The 18,589-nt window shown below is 50.4% G+C and overlaps 5 protein-coding genes across 5 annotated transcripts; all 5 read left to right on the forward strand.

Moving 5' to 3' along the window:
- Nucleotides 1-5,012: 5,012 nt before the first annotated feature.
- On the forward strand, nucleotides 5,013-5,231 carry FOBCDRAFT_228359 (uncharacterized protein; the record flags this gene model as incomplete). Its single annotated transcript, XM_054706220.2, has 1 exon — nucleotides 5,013-5,231. A coding segment is annotated over one exon (219 nt), but the record flags the coding sequence as incomplete, so codon positions are not given.
- Nucleotides 5,232-6,422: 1,191 nt separating this feature from the next.
- Nucleotides 6,423-7,797, forward strand: FOBCDRAFT_228360 (uncharacterized protein). Its single transcript, XM_054706221.2, has one exon. The coding sequence runs from the start codon at nucleotides 6,600-6,602 to the stop codon at nucleotides 7,563-7,565; it is 966 nt and encodes a 321-aa protein (XP_054562196.1). The 5' UTR covers nucleotides 6,423-6,599; the 3' UTR covers nucleotides 7,566-7,797.
- A 2,875-nt stretch (nucleotides 7,798-10,672) lies between these two features.
- Nucleotides 10,673-12,032, forward strand: FOBCDRAFT_242152 (uncharacterized protein; the record flags this gene model as incomplete). Its single annotated transcript, XM_059610455.1, has 4 exons — nucleotides 10,673-10,763; nucleotides 11,183-11,687; nucleotides 11,757-11,922; nucleotides 11,985-12,032. 4 exons carry the CDS (start codon nucleotides 10,673-10,675, stop codon nucleotides 12,030-12,032), a joined length of 810 nt encoding a protein of 269 aa, XP_059465489.1.
- A 1,620-nt stretch (nucleotides 12,033-13,652) lies between these two features.
- FOBCDRAFT_113882 (peptidase S8/S53 domain-containing protein) lies at nucleotides 13,653-14,120 on the forward strand (the record flags this gene model as incomplete). Its single annotated transcript, XM_054706223.2, has 1 exon — nucleotides 13,653-14,120. A coding segment is annotated over one exon (468 nt), but the record flags the coding sequence as incomplete, so codon positions are not given.
- A 2,129-nt stretch (nucleotides 14,121-16,249) lies between these two features.
- Nucleotides 16,250-17,709, forward strand: FOBCDRAFT_228361 (uncharacterized protein). Its single transcript, XM_059609772.1, has 3 exons — nucleotides 16,250-16,492; nucleotides 16,578-17,187; nucleotides 17,237-17,709. Exons 1-3 carry the CDS (start codon nucleotides 16,471-16,473, stop codon nucleotides 17,403-17,405), a joined length of 801 nt encoding a protein of 266 aa, XP_059465490.1. The 5' UTR covers nucleotides 16,250-16,470; the 3' UTR covers nucleotides 17,406-17,709.
- The last annotated feature ends 880 nt before the right edge of the window (nucleotides 17,710-18,589 follow it).

The raw sequence follows: 18,589 nt of genomic DNA on the forward strand, positions 1-18,589 counted from the left end.
GAAACAAACACTAAAGCTCAACAAACCATGGAAGTAGTTCAACGTAATTCAGAAATTGCGATGGACGCAAAAACGGCCGCGAAAGAAGCCACGGAAATCGGTAAAGCAACAATGAAAATGATCAGAGATATGAAGCTCGTGAGCCAGCAAAACCATGCTAGCATCACGCCCACTTACGCCAACGTGATGGCGAGGGGAGGGCTGGCGACAAGCATACATAACCCACAGAACCAGAAAGCATCACCTGTCCAGACCGTACGCGAGATCATCATCAACATCAGAGACCCTGTCACTATAGCCAACATCAGAGCGATGAGTCCCCGTAGCCTCAAGTCACATGTAGACCTCGCAATCGCACAAAGCAGCAACGAACACATAGAGAAGATCAAGGTAGTATCCTCCAATCAGCTCAGGAGCGGTGACTTGAGCATCAAGACGGCCACTTCATCGGACATGGTAGCGCTTAGACAGTTTGCAGAAGACTGGGAACAAAAGATCGGAAACGGTGCCACTGTACGCATTCCGACGTATGGTGTCTTGGTACATGGTGTACGCACTAGTTCGATGGATATGGATAACTTCGAACTCATTAGAGATGGGTTATTGCAGGATAATAAGCCTTTCATACCAACTGCGGAGATCAAGTACATAGGCTGGCTGACGAGATCTTCGTCCTCTAAATCAGCATCTTCGGTCGTGGTCGAGTTCACACGACCGGAAGATGCGAATAAAGTTATTGATGAGGGCCTCATTTGGCAAGGCGAGGTGTTCCAATGCGAACTCTATGACAGACAGTGCCGCGTGAGACAATGCTTCCAGTGTCACAAATATGGCCACATAGGAACCCAGTGCAAGGCAACAATAACATGCGGCTACTGCGCGCAAGAGCATCCTACCCGGGATTGCCCAACCAAGAGCGATAGGGACGCACCACGGAAATGTGCGGCCTGCAACGGTGTACACGAAGCCTGGAATAACCAATGCCCTGTCAGGAAGCAGGAGGTCAATAAGGCCAAAGCGGCCTCTAAACTGCGGCCCAGATATCATCTAGAGCTAGAAAGCTTCGTCACCAGGATATCTACTGGAACCAGAACGCGGGAGCGGCAAAACAACACCAACACAATCACCAGGACAGGACGACCTATTTTGGAATCAGGCCGACCCCAGGGCGCCAGTTCGACCCGGAGCAGGTCGCCTACCAAGAGGCTACAGAAAAGAGCGAACCCTGGCAGTGACCAGGTGGCGTCAGATAATCCCGATAACGAGATCGTCGTAAACATGGGGAGCCAGCGGCCAAGACGAACGGCAGCCGCTTCTAGGAGGGTCTTGGAAGCACTGGACGTCAACAGACAAACCACACAGCATGGTCAACAGATGGAAATCGACGACCAAGAATGTTAACACAAAATACTCTTACAATACTACAGTACAACGTCAGAAAATCCAAAGACACAGTCATGGCCACGCTCTTACGAGATCCCGACATAGGACGATACGACATCCTCGCTATCCAGGAGCCTTGGAAGAACCCATTCGACACGACAACTCACCACCCAGCTAAGGATCAATTTCACCTATGCTACCCAGACAAAGACCAAACCCTTCCAGCCAGGGTCTGCTTTTTCATCAACAAGAGACTCGATCACTCCAGGTGGCACTTTGAAGAGGCAAACAGAGATCTCGGCTCACTAAACCTAAGACTCGGAACAGAAGAAGAGCAACGGATTATGGTTCACAATGTCTACAACCCGACACAAACCGCAACCGAAAGAGGGAGCACGCTACCCCTTCTCGGCAAAGCACTGGAACAATCATCCCAACATGAACAGATCATCATTGGCGACTTCAATCTACACCACGAGCTGTGGGGAGGTGACCGGGTCCAGCGAGCGGATCCTAATGCTGCCAAGCTCATCACAATCATCGAAGATCACTGTCTCACGAGCAATCTTGTCCCAGGCACTATCACATATGAAGAGCGTGACGGAAGAACGACCATAGACCTATGCCTCACGACGGCGGGCCTGGTGGGCAGACTGATTCAGTGCGAAATCGAAACAAACATGGACCACGACTCTGACCACCTACCTATCGTCACCTCACTAGACCTGAATATTGTCAAAATGATGGCCAAGCCCCGGCGAAATTGGAAAGTCTTAGATGAAAAGACATTCACTCGCGTGCTGCAGCGGGAGCTTCCGCCACAGCAAAGACCAAGAACGAAGACAGCTCTGGATAGACATGTGGAGGAAGTGATGGTAGCCTTAACGGTAGCTGTCGAGGAAGCAGTACCGACGACGATTCCATCGTCTAGATCGAAATCAGGATGGAATGAAGAATGCGCCAAAGTACTGGCACAATCAAAACGAATCCGTCGGCAACACAGCTTATACCATACCGAAGAGACATGGGAAGCATACCGAACGGCGAGAAATCACAAAGGTAGAACCATCAAGAAAGCGCTCAGACAGAACCATCGCGAGAGGATAGAAGAAGCTTCTCAATCCCCAACAAACCTCTGGCGGGTAGCAACATGGGCCCGAAACAGACATAACCAAAGTCCGAATGTAACACCAGCACTGATTGATCCAGCCACAAAGCAACAAGCAAATACCCCAAACGAAAAAGCAGAGCTTCTCAGAAAGACCTTCTTTCCAGTGCCACCTGAAACCAATCTCGAAGACATAGAGAATGCCAACTACCCTGCTCCCATAACCATGCCACCGATAACTACGAGAGAGATAGAAGAAGCCATTGAAGAATCATCCCCATTCAAGGCTCCAGGACCAGACGGCATCGCGAACAAAGCACTCCATATCGCCTCTCCCTGGATCAAGCACCATCTCACCAAGATCTTCAATCAGTCCCTCGCCCCTGGCTACTATCCGGAACACTTTCGACAATCCACAACGGTGGTCCTCAGGAAGCCAGGGAAAGACAACTATACCGTGCCAAAGGCCTACAGGCCAGTCGCTCTATTAAACACTACAGGAAAGATCATGGAAGCGGTGATAGCAAAGAGGCTGAGCTACATCGCCGAGACTCATGGCTTGCTGCCCGATACCCATATGGGTGGAAGAAAGCTGCGATCAACAGAACACGCCCTTCACCTCATCATCGACAAGATATATGACGCCTGGAACACTGGGCAAGGCAAGGTGGCAAGTCTACTGCTTCTGGATGTATCAGGGGCGTTTGACAACATTTCACATGCACGCCTATTGCACAATCTGCGGAAGAGAAGGATAGATGAAAGAACAGTCAAGTGGATGGGAAGTTTCCTGCGCCCGAGACTAACAAAGCTATCAATTGCTGGCTTCACATCTGAACCCTACAGATTGGAGACAGGAGAGCCACAGGGATCAAATCTATCACCGATCCTCTACCTCTTTTACAACGCGGATCTAATAGAAAAGTGCGGAGAATTAGAAGACACAATGACAACCGGCTTCATAGACGACGTGGCTATCCTGACCTGGGCAGACTCCACGAAAGAGACATGCAAAAAGCTACAAGAGGCACTCCACGTCGCAGAGAAGTGGGCGGCCACTCATGCATCTATCTTCGCGCCAGACAAGTTCCAGCTCACTCACTTCACGAGGACAAGAACAAGAATAGATGTAGAGGAACCCCTTCAGACAAGATGGGGCATGATCGAACCAAAGAAAACATGCAAGTACCTGGGCCTCATCATGGACTCCACCCTCACCTGGAAACAACACATAGACGAAGTACAACGCAAGGTCACCAAGACAGTCAACGCCCTAGGCAGCCTCGGCGGCTCAACTTGGGGTGTGACAATGCGAGAGATGCGCAAGATCTACAAAGGAGTGGCGGTGCCACAGATGATGTACGCCTGTTCTGCCTGGTCGAATGCAAACTGGAGGACCAGGGACAAGCCATATACTGAGCGAACACTGAGCAAGCTTCAAAGCCTACAGGCAAGAGCCTCCAGGGTGATCAGTGGGGCGTTCAAGGCAACGTCCATACCGGCCCTTGACATAGAAACATACCTTCTACCAGTCGAATTGCAGATCTTCAAGCACAATGTCAACGCTCTTGGAAGGATCGGCCCGGGTGATCATGGGCCCACGGAAGGGGAAACGAGAAGAAACAAGAAAAGCCCGAGAAGAGCTATCGAGCAGTCTATCACCGATCGCCAAGGGCCAAATATTCGGAGACAAGAACACATCACTCCTTACATAGTGCCCCCGTGGTGGCAAGGTCCACAGACGTTCATCGAAGCAAGCATAGAGGAAGCGCAAGCCAGACACGAGCAAATCATACAAGACGAGCTGGATGCAATACACATCTACACAGATGGTAGTGGCATCGACGGCAGCATCGGTGCTGCCGCGGTCTGCACCACTACCCAAGAAACAAAGAGTGCATATATGGGCGACGAGACAACCTCCACCGTCTACGCCGGTGAACTGCAGGGCATCAGCCTAGCCCTCCAGATCGCACAAGAAGACAGATCGAAAGGCAACAGAAGAAGCAAGGTCGCGATCTACACCGACAACCAGGCCGCTATTCGATCTACCGCCAGGCCCAAGGGCAAGTCAGGCGCATACCTGCTCAAGAATATCACGCAACAGATCGACGAACTCCGAACACAAGACCTGAATACCGAGATCAGATGGGTCCCTGCGCATATAGGAATCCAAGGCAACGAAGACGCAGATCGAGCAGCAAAAGAAGCGACAGGTTGGAGAGAAGGCGGCCTCACAGGACCGAGAGCAGTAGGACCACAGCAATTATACCCACTTCGATCAACCATGAAGACATGGTCTCATAAAGAGACCATCAAATCATGGGAGACAAGCTGGGTATCCGAGACACGCGGCCGAGCATCCTTCAGGCACACGCCCAAACCTTCGCGCAAGGTCTTGGACCTGCACGATGGGCTCATCAAGAAGCGCAGCGCACTCCTCATGCAGCTGCGTACAGAGAAGATAGGCTTCAACGACTTCCTCTTCGGCCGAAGAGTACCAGGTATCACCAGCAACAGATGCCCCTGCGGATCGGATCGACAAACGGTAGCGCACGTCCTCTTACGCTGCCGTCGACACCGCCAACTCCGGGACCAGGAACTGGGACGACTCCGAGGACGCAACAATCTCCGGAAGCTACTGAACGAGCGCAATGCAGCCGCCAAGGCAATCAAGTTCATCGAACTGACTCAGATCCTTGGGCAATTTCTGGATCGAGACCTTAATAGACAAAGCTGAGCACTGGGGGGAGACTGTAGGTACGCGGTCGCGAAAGAGAGGGCTTCACAACCCGAGAGAGCCTCGAATCAAGGATCCATTAGCATTAAACCACTGCGTACATGGGCCTGCCAGCAAATGTAAATAGTGGTTAGAGAGAGAAAAGCGGGAATTTTGGGAACAGCTGGCCAACGATGTTTGACGTTGGCGAAGTGGGGCACCGCGGAACAATACTGATCCGCGAGGCTTCGGCTGTTCGCCGGACCCCGTTATCCGGGCATAATCGTTTAGATGATTACAACCGAGTAGGATATAATCAAATCAATCAAATCATATGGGCCCCCTTCGTGGTCAAAGTAGTCAGCGTCCGTGTCGCAGACTAGGCATGTTCTCAATGAGCCTCAGGAAACAGCACTTAGGAATCAGGCTGTGTGCTTCAGGCAAAAGCTGTGGGCTGGAGTACCCCGCACTTTAGACAACAATCAACCAACACACTGCTGCTGCTGTCGTTACAAGTACGCTTATTGCGACACTCCGTAATGACATATTACGTAGTAATTTGGCAATGAGGCGCTTTTCATTTGGCATGCTTTCAACAGCGAAAACGCCCCTTAATGATCATTCACCTGCTCGGCTGCCTTCGGCGAGGTAGTACCTGCATGAGTGCTGTGATCATAACAGATAAGCTGACTTTGAGCAGGACTGCTACTCTTATCTGTTATAGGTTTACCTTGCGTAAGCTCCTTCGCCTGACAGGCGAATACGAAGGTGGGAGGCTTGTTCATTTATCTCATTGTGAGGGGAACGTTTGTCTGATCTCCACATGGCAAGCTTTTTGAGCTTCAGAAAAACTTTAAAGGCATTCCCATTGGCCCCCGCCGGTAAATGCCGGTCAAGTCCCGGTCAAGCGGGCTCGCCTGGGAAACCCGTCTGCTTTTGTCTTTAGTCAAGAATGAATGGCGTTGACTAAAATCCCCTGTGGCTTAGCCCGGTGACGATGGCTTGCCTGGATTGTCTTGGATGCTAGTTAGATTCGGCAATACCGACCAATGACACTCCTTTAGAGTCATTTAGACAAATTTACGCTTGAAGGGGGGTTATCCAGCTAGCTAAGAACCTTGGAACTAATCTGTCTCGGCGACTCCAAGGTGGGGAGCAATTTGAATGCTGCAATAGTGGAACGAGGTAAACTCCTATACATGACTGTCATTTTCTTATAATACCGAAGCTCGGGGTGCACATCTGCGGTGTATTTCCTCATCTCATGAACGTGAACTTTTCTTTTAAAATTTTTCTTTTTTGTCGTATTCCTTGTTTATTTCTCTCTCACTTTTCTCGTCATATGATGAACAGCTTGAAGGGCCCTGTCCAGGTCCTGCGGCAGCCAAGATGGTCGGCGAAACAGGTCCCATCACGGCGCCTTTGGCGATCAACATGACCATCGCCGGCTTTTTTGCGGTTGCGTGCTACAATTGCGTCGAAATCCTGATCTCACTTCTGGATCGTTTCAAGCGACACGACAGCCTGTATTTCTGGAGCATGCTGACGGCAACGGTGGGAATCGTGCTTCACTCGATAGTGGTATTGCTTCGCTACTATAGCTTGGGGCCCAACTTCCCACTGGCTGTATTGACATGTGTCGGATGGTATGCTATGGTGACTGGCCAGTCTGTCGTTCTCTACTCCCGCCTGCATCTTATCATCGCAAATAGAGCAAAGACTCGCTGGATCCTGGTTATGATTGTCACGAATTTTTGCATCCTTCACATTCCGGTTACAGTTCTGTTCCTCGGCAGCAATACACGAAATTCCGATCGGTTTCTTCCCGCGTTCGAGATCTATGAGCGGATACAACTCGCTGGATTCTCTATACAAGAGTCCGTCATCTCAGGTCTTTACATCTGGGAAGCGGCCCACGGACTCCAGCCCATCTTCGCGGTCAGAAGGGCCACGGAGCGCAAGGTGATCAGACACCTCATAATGGTCAACATTTTGGTTGTGCTGCTCGACATAAGCCTTCTTCTTACTCAATATCTGGACCACTTCCAGATCCAAACGACATACAAGCCGGTGGTTTACAGTATCAAGCTGAAGATGGAATTCGTTGTGCTCAACAGGCTGCTGCTCCTCGTTCGGCACAGGGAGTGCAACTGTATGCTGCTTGTAGACGAGCCTGAAGGTAGTGTTCCTCGGTCGTTCGGTAACCCCGAATTTCGTTCATTTGAAGGAGGTCGACGTTCTAGGAGATCCAATGACGATGGGATTCAACTACATTACGTCCCACCCACCAATGCATCATCACGTCTAGGCGATTACGGGCATTCAACGGCATCCCCATTCACCTTCTCGACATAAGCCGTGGCAGCGGCACATAGCATTACGGGAAGCCTAACAACAATTCAGCAACGACTTTGCCTGCCTAACCACAATTCAAACATTATCTGGGGGGCCAAACGACTTGCACCAATACAGTAAAGTGCCACATTATAGTATGTATAGAAATATAGCATTTAGGTGATATTATATACCAAGTATGAATTGATTCCAAGCCAGACTACGCCGTTGCGATAGGTTTGAAGTTTAGATGATTATTTTTGAGGTGATGAAAAGCGACCAGGGTGCAGCGAAAATGAGAGCGGCAATCGGTGAGCATTGGATGGCCAGCGCTGGCCCGTGCATTTCGGTACGCGCAAGTCCAGGTAGTCGCCCAGATGGTTATGCCGTAGTCCAAGCGTTATTAGCTGATGGGGTAAGGGTTATGGCAGATGGGTCAGGGTTATAAGCCCGGCGTGCCAGCGAAACGTTATCCCTTTGAGCGGCACAGCCCTCCAGAGGGGGTCACAACAAGGGTATAGGGCCAATCAAAATGACTGGAACTGAAGGTATTTCCATACACGGCTGATGAATGTGGCTATAGAAGTCCCAGCAGTTCTGACTGTTACAAAATCGCTCCCTCACATACTTTGTAGCAATACCGGGTCTGCCTGCCCAGGCATCCACGACGCTTGCTGTGTGCATTCCCTGTTATTGGCTGTAGATAGCTTCCTTTTGCCTTCCTCTTCTTAAAAGGTCGAGGTTGCCCCTGCTTGAAGCCTTTGCAAGCTAGGCAATCTGATTTGATGCCCCTGTTGACATGTTTCATATCTCTTTGTATGTGTTTTGGCTGTGTTTCTAGATCTTCAATGTCCTCTTCCTTCCCTGACCTAACCCTCTTCCTTGTCCGGCTTTCTTGTGCATGTGTTAAAAATCGCGTTATAGATGCATTCTTTCCAGTCTTTGAGTTGTGTAGAGCTTCCAGTTAGGGCACGGCGTTTCGAGCTGTAAGATAGAGCTATTCGTAAGTGCTACATCAAGAAGGAAGCCCCAAAGACGCGCTTGCCAAGGGCCACGGCGAAATCAGTGTTCATAGATTGTGTATGCCCTCAACTGATCGCCTAGGTCAACGTGATTCATCTCGCCGTTATAATCAGCAGCAAATGTTTGTATTGGAATGATCAGACCAAGGCTCGGCCGCTTGGAATACCTTAGGGAGATCCCTCTTATCGCTTACATCAATCTTAGTGTAGTTAAAGGTGCGAAGATAACGCGCCTACCAACCTGCTCCGGCACTTTAGAGCAATATCGTTGTGTTTTGTTCTAAGGTGTGTGTTGTCCTCGTTAGGGAGGGTTGCAAATCCGCATAACTTGCACACCAGAAGTCGATATGTTGGAAGAATAACGAAAGGGGAGATTGAGTTGGACGATTGAGACTGTTTACTAGGGCCCATTGTCTTTAATAGCAAGATATTTGGTAGGCTGCGATTGGGTATAAATGAATGAATGAATGGAATTTATTCCGCCCGGGAGGATACGCCTCATAGGACCCACAACGTTGTATCTCGTTACATTGTTATTCCCCTCATTTTTACCCCTTACAAACTCAACCTCACCAGTCCCTACACCCTGCCACTTTCCCCAGCCTCGCCTGTCTCTGCGACAGGCCTGCTTGAACGCCAACTTCTCCAAGTGTTCAGCGTCCCATCTTCAGCGGGCTGTGCTGTGTTACTTCTTATTATCTTGTTTGGTTTGTTAGTATGTTTTCATGTCTGTGTAGCATCCAAACGGCCTGTGCTTATCGCAAACTTGATCACTGCTCGCAGCGCCCCCAAGTTCGGACTCCACCTCAGGGCTTTCGGCAAGGCCAAGTGAGGTCAAAAGGCCAAAGAAGGAGGCCCCGTTGGAGAGGATGGCGGCAACGCAAGAAGGGGGCAGACTGATTATTGGTCTAGCGTGTGCAAGGTTCCTCTTTGTAACAACGGGAATTGCTGGTACTTCTACCATAATCGAAATTAGGTAGGCGATAAAATACCTCTTGTTTGAGGCATTTTAATTGGACTGAACCCGATGTCAGTACGGGAATTGAGGCTTGTGGGCACTGAGGAGATATCCATCAGGGGCAGAAGACCTTAAGAAGGCGGGAAAAGGGGCTAATCACTTGAATAGGGAGATCAATCATGAGAATCGCAAGATCGTATCAGATTGCCTTGTAAGGGTATCAAGCAGTGGCAGCCTCGAGCTAGGAAGGAAAGGCTGCCGTTGGAGGCCATGAAGGGCAACAGGAGCAAAAGGCAGGGGGAGGAGGTTTCAGGGAGACAGATTAGATACTGGTGGGAAGCCTTTAAGGTTGCGATTTATCTCTTTGAGTGCCACAAGCCTCCACTAGGGTCAAGGGAGGTATCGGCCAGAATCTGAGCCACTGGAAATATACCATCTTCACTGGAGTAATATTTGATTCGCTCAGATTCTGGCCGATACCTCTCTTGACCCTAGTGGAGGTTTGTGGCACTCAAAGAGATAACACGGCAACCTGTTGGTACTTCTATCACAACCAAACCTAGGTGAGGCGCCTGCTGATTGGTCTATTCCCTTGTCGTGACCCCTCTGTAGGGCCATGGTATCTTATGAGATAGCAGCGTCAGCCTAAATGTGCCCATCGTGCCTTACGAAAAAAAGCACCAATGGAGGCTTACCCCGCATCCAACATCCAACCTCAATGAACTGCAGCATACACAAACAACCAAATAATGACATGTCTTATCCCTCTTTTTCGTTTTCTTACGACACATAGTTTGTTGGTATGTCATTTTGCTGATCGCGCCACACCATCTTACCGTTAGAGCTTCCATTATGACGCGTCGCTGTTGCAAGACTTGTCCGGTACCAAGTGGGGCGCGACATCATTTCCGATAAGTGGTGATGTTCACATTGATGTTGCGACACCGATTGATGTTATAGGAAGATTGCAACAAACTTATTTTAAAGGTGCCGCACTTAGTATAAAATAGTGAACCAGATCGTAGTGGTTGCGGTCCCAACCCAAGTATCAATCCATACTATTCCTAGCCAACGTACGCAGCAGTAAGAGAGGCAGTAGCAATTTAAAACTAACACAACGGTACCCTGATCCTAAAGCAACTGAAATAATGTCAAAAGCTAAGGACTCTACCGCTATCACCGAAGAACAGTCCGAAGACACGAAAAAGGGCACTGCTTCCAGGGAGCAGCAGAATCCTGGTGCGTTCACTATCCTAGTACCGACCTTGTGCTTATCATCCTCATCGTAGTCAATCTTGAGTCAGTTCCCCGGAGCGTTGCTGGCGTCGTTAATAATGCCGGAGATATCCTAGGCGACGCTGGCAATATTATCGGCAAGATCGCAGACATCGACAGCCTTAAGCACTTCGTAGGCAATGATGTCAATAGTACAGGTGACGTTGTAAGCTCTCCCTGTGATGTCTTCGGCAAGACCTTGCCATTGGGGCAGGAGAAGCCGGTCAAAGAAAATCAAGAGGAACAACAGGAGGAACATAGATCGCACGATGACGAGTGCAGTGAATACACAATTCAGGAGGCTGAGAAGAAATCTGACCGCCTGGATATTAGCCGCCGAAAGGATGCCGCTGGTGGTCTTACTGGTGCTATCAGTGACACAGGAAAGTCCGATGTTGGCGGCGGAATTGGCGCCCTGGACCCCAGAGGCAAGCCAGATGAGACACCCGAAGCTCTCAAGCAGGCCGAGGAAGCCATAGGCCAGATGCCCGAGGTCAAGGCCAAGGCCTGGGATGCGCCTGATCTCGGTATCGAGCAGACTCCTGAAGAGAGGCTGCAACGTGAGCAGGCTGAGCAGGTGGAGGCGAATAAAAGCAAGGAGCTCGCCAGCGCGCTGGCCTACAACATTGATCAGACCCAAGACAAAATCCGGCCCATCTGCAAGATGATAAACGACAATATTAGCACTTCCGAGGCCCAGCTTAGGGAGGAGCATAGTGAAGAGGAACTTGTCAGGAAAGTCCAGCCTCTGATTGAGGAGGGCGCTAAGATCCTAGCGGATCTCAATGGTGTTATCCGAGGTCTTGATCCCGACGGCCGCATCCAGAGGAACGCAAAGCAAAAGGCCCCGATCGGTGAGGCTACTCCTGAGGAGTACCACCTCGCCGAGTTGGTGAAGGAGGCGAGTATCGCAGGTTCTTCTTTCATAGGCATTTGCTAAAACCGACAGCTTACTAGTAATATCACTGCTACCATCGATAACGCCAGGCACAAGCTCGAGAACATGCCGCATGCCAAGAAGGAGCTTAACCCTCTCTGGACTCTTCTTGTAGCACCTCTGTTCCAGATCATCACCAGCGTCGGACTCTTGCTCGATGGTGTGCTTGGCCTGGTCAGCAAGTTGGTAGGTCCTCTTACATGCCCCCTTTTGCGTTGTTCATGGGTCAGAAAGCTAACGCAATTTAGCTGTACGGAGATGTTATTAGCTCCTTGACCGGCCAAAAGAAGAAATAAGTGACAGGATTGATTGAAAGGGTATCTGTCGAGTTGATGATATCCGTATATGAGAGTTAATTTGTTAGTGTATTGCAATACTATTATATTATGGCAATGACTAGAGACGCATGATGTTTTGGCTACAGACGCATGATCCTTTCAGACGCATGACTTTTATGCCCTCGTATTGGCTTAAAATTAATTGATAGTGTAATTGAATTCTGCCACTTCTCGAGCATATCACTTAGTAATTTAGTATATATCCTGCCATTTCCCTTATATATCACTCGGTAATTTAATATAAATCCTGCCCGATTTAAGAACACTCAATTGGGCGAGATTTAGATCTTGCTATTATATATCATATCCAGTATTATATAACATCACGACCCCCGCTTTGGCCGCGACCCCCCTTTAGCCACCTCATCATGGACTGCATTTCTGGATCAGATAAATTTAATATCAATTAACAACACCACGAATTATTATCGTATTATAATAAAAAATATATCATTATACTCAGAAATGTCTTGCGATCGTGAATATCGAGTTCTTTCTGCGATGGAAGAGCTTAAAACCCAGCCTTTGCAGCCAACTGCAAAGAAGTATGCCATCTCTCGAGGAAGCTTGCGCAACCGCCAAAAGGGCGGCACCAACGCCCGTGATGCTCAAATTGAGCGCCAAAAATTAAGTGAAGACCAAGAGGAATTCCTCGTCGAGTGGATTCTTAATGAAGAAGCTGCCGCGAGGGCGCCAACGAAGAAGAATGTTCGTCTATTCGGGAATCTCATCCTGAAGTATGACAACCAAGATCAGCAACTCGGCAACCACTGGGTCAACAGATTCCTGACTCGTCATCCGGATATTAAAATGAAGTTATCACGAAGTGTAGATGCTGTACAAATAAGGGAGACCACGGAGGAGCAGCTGGAACGATTCTACAAGCTCCTAGCTCGTAAGATGGAAGAGAAAAACGTCGGCGCCGGTTCATTGCACAATATCGATGAACACGGCGTGGCTGAAGGGGAAACAAAGAAGGGCAAGGTAATTGGAAGCTCGTATACTCCTTATTCTGTTATTTCCAAGAGCGACTCTCGTACCTGGGTCTCAATTATAGAGTGTATATCAGCAGCAGGGCGTTGGATTAAACCAACAGTCATTTTCACAGGGGAAAACCTCCAAGGTCAGTGGTTTGACGATCCTCCTTACCCTGACTGGTTGTTCGTATGTACAGAAACCGGCTGGAGCAATTCCCACATCTTCTATCTGTGGTTTCGCGATAACTTCCTTCCAGAGACTGCAGTTGAGTCGGGACAATGGAGAATCCTTATCCTAGACGGTCATAAGTCTCATGTTACAGTAGAAATCATGTATGTTGCTTGGATAAATAAGGTTCAGCTGCTTTATCTTCCTCCTCATTCTTCACATGCCACTCAGCCCCTCGATGTCGGAATTTTTGGTGTTTTGAAGAGGTTTTTTCACGAAGAGACCGAGCAATATGCCACCTTCGAAGCGCGCTCACCAATCCAAAAACGCTGGTTCATCAGAGCTTATGAGATAGCTCGTTTGAAAGCCCTGACTTCAATTAATATCCGACACGCTTTTCGAGGCGCTGGGATTTATCCTGTGGATATAAATAAGCCGCTGAAGAAGGTAGTTGTCAACATGTCCCTCAGTGGCTCCTACACTGCCGCTGTCAACGACGCCGTCAAGGCCGCCACCGATGCTGGTCTCACCGTCGTCGTTGCTGCCGGCAACTTCAACGACGACGCCTCTCTCTACTCGCCCGCTTCTGCTCCCTCTACCATCACTGTCGGTGCCGTTGACGCTACCAACTACCGCACTTGGTTCTCCAATTATGGCTCCTTGGTCGACATCTTTGCGCCCGGTAGTGGTATCCTCAGCTCGTGGCACCTCAGTGACTCTGCCAGCAGGTACCTTGCCGGCACGAGCATGGCCTCGCCGCATGTTGCTGGTCTCGCTGCGTACTTCATCTCCAAGGAGGGAATCCAGGGTTCCGCTGCTGTCACCAACAGCATCCTCAGCGCTGCCGTCACCAACGTTGTTGCTGACCCTCAGGGCAGCAACAACCGTCTTGCTTACAACGCTGGTGGTGCTTAATCGACGAGTGTTTCATATATATGTATGTATGTATATATGTAGAAATCTGTGCTGTGGATATTCTAATATATTATATATTTTATTTCCTATCTAGCAGGCACCAAATCTTAAATCAGTGACTAGCGCCTAGCGGTAATCGTTCTGGCCATGTCGCAAAGGGATTATATAAGGCGTTATCGTTAACGCTGTAGTAGGGCTTAGGATCGAAAGGGGCTCACCAACACGATAAACGGCCCTCTGCCAAGCGCCGTGCAAAGTGCCATCAGAGCATGCGTCGAGCCAGTGCTGCTCCACGGCTCCGAGGCGTGGTATCCAGGCAGGACCAGGCCGCGGTGGAACCAGCCAACCAAAGACCTGCCATCGAGTAACGAGCATCTCATACAAATAATGACGAAAGCCATGAACCAGGCCATGAGAGCCATACTTCCCGTATGGAAGACAACACCTATCGCTGCTCTCCACCGAGAAAGCGGGATACCACCAGTCGATCAACTGCTCGAAGCAAGGCGACTTAGATTCTCCGCGCGACTCAAATCGCTCGATGACGCTCACCCTCTGGCGAACCGAACGCGCCCGCCTAGCCAACCTACTTACCACGATCTCATCAAACGAAATATCAAGTACAGATAGGAAGCAGCTTCAGGACGCGTCTTCGATGCACAGACGAGCTTCTTGCGCCTTGCGCGCGACCGAAGCTCGTCCAGCAATGCTTCAACCAAGAACAAATGCCACCGCTGCAGACAGCATCGAAGAAGGGAACGGCTGACGCCTTCCTCCGTTGGGCCCGGTCGCTCAATCCGCTCACCAGAGTCGTATACTCGGATGGCTCTCTGTCCTCGGAAGGGGCTGCCAGCTACGGCTTCACCATTCACCAGGACAATCTCCCCATCCTTAATGGATCGGGTCGCCTTGGGCCTGCTGAAGTCTTTGACGCCGAAGCCACAGGAGCATTAGAGGGCTTAAAGGCCGCCCTAAACCTGCGAGAATCAGTAACAAAAAACATTATAATCTGCCTAGACAACCTCGTGGCCGCCACATGCCTACGAGGTACTCCGTCCGACTCTTCTCAAGATGTCTTTCTCGAGTTTAAGGCTTTAGCGGCATCGCATGGATCTACACAAGTACGATGGATACCAGGACACACCGACATCCCTGGTAACGAACAAGCCGATAAACTGGCCAAAGCAGCATCATCACTCGCCGAGCCCGAAGGCGCTCAACCGACACTGGCGTACTTACGAAGAATCGCAAGACAGAAGCCGAAAGAAGCATTCGAGACGTGGTGGTCCACCGCCGCCCCTGAGCAGTACAAGAGACTCAATCTCAAGGTGACCACAGGCTGTCCGCCGGAGCTGTCGCTCCCGCGTGCAGCCTTGCACCATCTGCTGGCAGCGAGATCCCTCCACGGGGACTTCGCCGCATATCACGAGAGATTCGACCATAGTGATGCACGCCTGGTCTGCTCATGCAACCGACGCAAAGCACCGGACTTCATCTTCTACTGCAGAAAGGTACCGCCGCGTCATCAGATGAGGCTCGCACCCTGACCGAATGCAGCAGTCAACCAGAGACTTCACCAAGTTCACCGAACTGTCTAAAGCCAGCGCTTTCTTTGGAAAGATCTGTCCTCGTTATTAGACGAGCATGACCCGGGACGCACTCGCATCCTTCCTCCCCTCTTTTACCCTTATACATTTCCTTTTTCTTACCTTTCTCTCTTACCTGTTCTCGGCCAGATGAAGGGCGCTAGCACGCCCTCTATCTGACCGTGACCACTTGAAGGCAGCCCTGGCTACCACGCCCAGAGGCTCACGATCGCCTGACAACGGGCTTACCTTGCGGTTGTCGTTCATCAGCCGCGCCTGATCATCCCGCTGACGGGTAACAGGCTCGATAAGATGCGCCACTTGTGCCGTTGATATGCTGGATAGTGTGTGGTCTATCGACGCGTCTGCAGAATTGGATTTCGAGAGGAAGTCATAGTATTCTGTAATTAGCGTGTAGACAGGTCCCAATTTCTCTAGCTCAGCACGTCCTGTGCCCCAGTAGGGGACTTTCGGGGCCTACGGCCCCCCGGACGAAAAATATACATAACATAACATAACATAACATATTCGCGTCGCGTCAAGACATATCACCATCATTGTTGTCCTTCCCCCGACGAATACAACATACTTCGAAGCTCTACAATGCCTTCACCAGATATTCATACCGCCAATATAAGCCGTCGCAGAAGTCCAATTAGCTTGATTAATCCCTTTAGGAGGACACAATTGCGGCCTTCATCGAGCAACTCAGACCAGTTATCAGACAATTCAACGGCCTGCCTCGAAATATGTCAATATGGCACGGAAGGTGTGGGCGGCGTGGCTGCAGGATGGCTCGACCATCATTTTTCCTCCCTGCCTGGACTTCACGATTCAATCGGCAATGATATTCCAGGTGTTCAGTGGCGAAAATCAGACATATACCTCCGGAACGATTATCGCACGTCCCTGTATAGACCAAGCAAACAGTTCCAACACGTTGACACACTGATACCAGACCCGGCCATGACCATACGGGAAAGGCAGCACACCGGTCAACAGAGTCGAGACGAGTGTATAACGCGAGCCGTAACGAGAATGACGATCCTCCCGACTGCCTTAGGATTGGCTCGCCAGCTGGTAAAAACAGACCGTCACCTCGCCTCGGCACTTGCGTTAGCCCACGAAAGGGACCTTGCCTGGGCCGAACAAAGACGTCAAATGCAAGAAGGCAGAGCGACTTTTTCACAGCCAGTCACAAGCCCTGTCCAGGTCTCATTGCTTCCGAACGTGTCTGCTCCGGGCGAGGAGCAGTGCGAGCAGCACGACTTGTCCGATGCCAGCTCGAGGTCCAACGCAGTCGAAACAATCCCAAACCCGCCAACCCCGTGTGATCCAGCTCCGTCGGTTGATGCCCTTTTTGCTAGGGTTAACAGTTTTGCGAAAACCCGTGGCTTCGGTGTTATCAAGGCTCATGGTATGATTCGACCTGGACAGCGAAGTCGATATGTCCTCCAATGCGATCGGTACGGGGCTCCGCGGCCGGGAAGGGGTACTGGCCTTCGGAAACGAAAGTCTCGAAAGTCGGGGTGCCTATGGAAGATTATTGCCGAGGCCCTGCCAGAGAACGGTTTTCAGTGAACTCTGCGGCACTTCCCAGATGCGGAACACCACCACCACAATCATAACCCCAGTACCGATGCCGCCGCTCACCCAGTTCATCGACGACTTACTAATCCTGTGAAGGTGACCATCCAGTCTTCCAGTCGACGGGTTGGCATTCGTGCACGAGACATTGGTGGCATAGTCCGAGATCACTTTCCAGATTCGGTTTACACCAAGAGAGATATCTACAATGCCAGAGCTCGGATTAGCAGAGAGAGTCTGGGTGGCTACAGCTCTACAGCTGCATTGATCAAGTCATTCGACGACAAGGAGATCCCTTACGTTGCCGAGTGGGCTAAGGACGAACCCGACCGCTTGGTGGGGTTGGTTTAGATGTTCCCCTACTGTATCCAGATGTGGAGGCGTTTCCCCGAGGTCATCAGTTTCGACAACACGTACAACACGAACCGCTTCAAGTTGCCACTCTTCCAAGTTACGGGACAGACCTGCTTGGGCACTGTCTTCAACGCCGCATTCGGGTTGATCGACAACGAGAGGCTTGAAGGGTTCCAGTTCCTTACAAACGGTGTACGCACGCTCCTCGACCGATACAGCATCCGGACCCCCGACGTTGTCATTACCGACTTTGACGACCAGATGAAGAAGGCACTGGGGGTTGAGTTTCAAGACACCCAGCAGCAGCTTTGCATCCACCATATCAACTCCAATGTAATACTGCAGTCCAAACGGAAGTAGGTGTACACCACGAGGGACAGCAGTACTGGCGAAGAGAGCAGTTCGGATGAGCCCGACGCTGCCCTCAACCAGCGTGATCGACAGGCAGTACAGGCATCCGGAAGACAAGAAGAGCCAATCACCCACGATAACTTGTCTCGGCTGATAACCCACGATTACCACGGAGTGCTTATGCTGTGGAGGCTGGTGGTGTTTGCCGAGACGGAAGAGGATCATAAGAAGGCCTAGGAGTGCCTCTATACGCAATTCGGTGACCAGAGAGCAATCCTTGCGTATCTATATGGTACGTACATGCCTGTGAGGGCGCAGTGGGCCCGTTGCTTCATCCGGAAGTACCGCAACTTCGGCATTCGAGTAACCTCCGGTACAGAGGCTAGCAACAGCAATATCAAGAGCTATCTCCTGAACTGCATGAGTCATTTGTATCGGCTTGTCGAGGCAATCCAAGGTATGCTGGAAGACCAGGAAAGGGAGTTTCGTCAAGCTTGTGCACAGGACGAGGTGTTAACGGCGCGAGAACACGTTGGGCGTGGCTCAGAGTATCTGGGCGAGCTCCCTAGGATGGTA

This window comes from Fusarium oxysporum, chromosome VII, assembly GCF_013085055.1.
Source record: "Fusarium oxysporum Fo47 chromosome VII, complete sequence".
In the NCBI taxonomy this organism is placed as follows: Eukaryota; Fungi; Ascomycota; class Sordariomycetes; order Hypocreales; family Nectriaceae; genus Fusarium; species Fusarium oxysporum.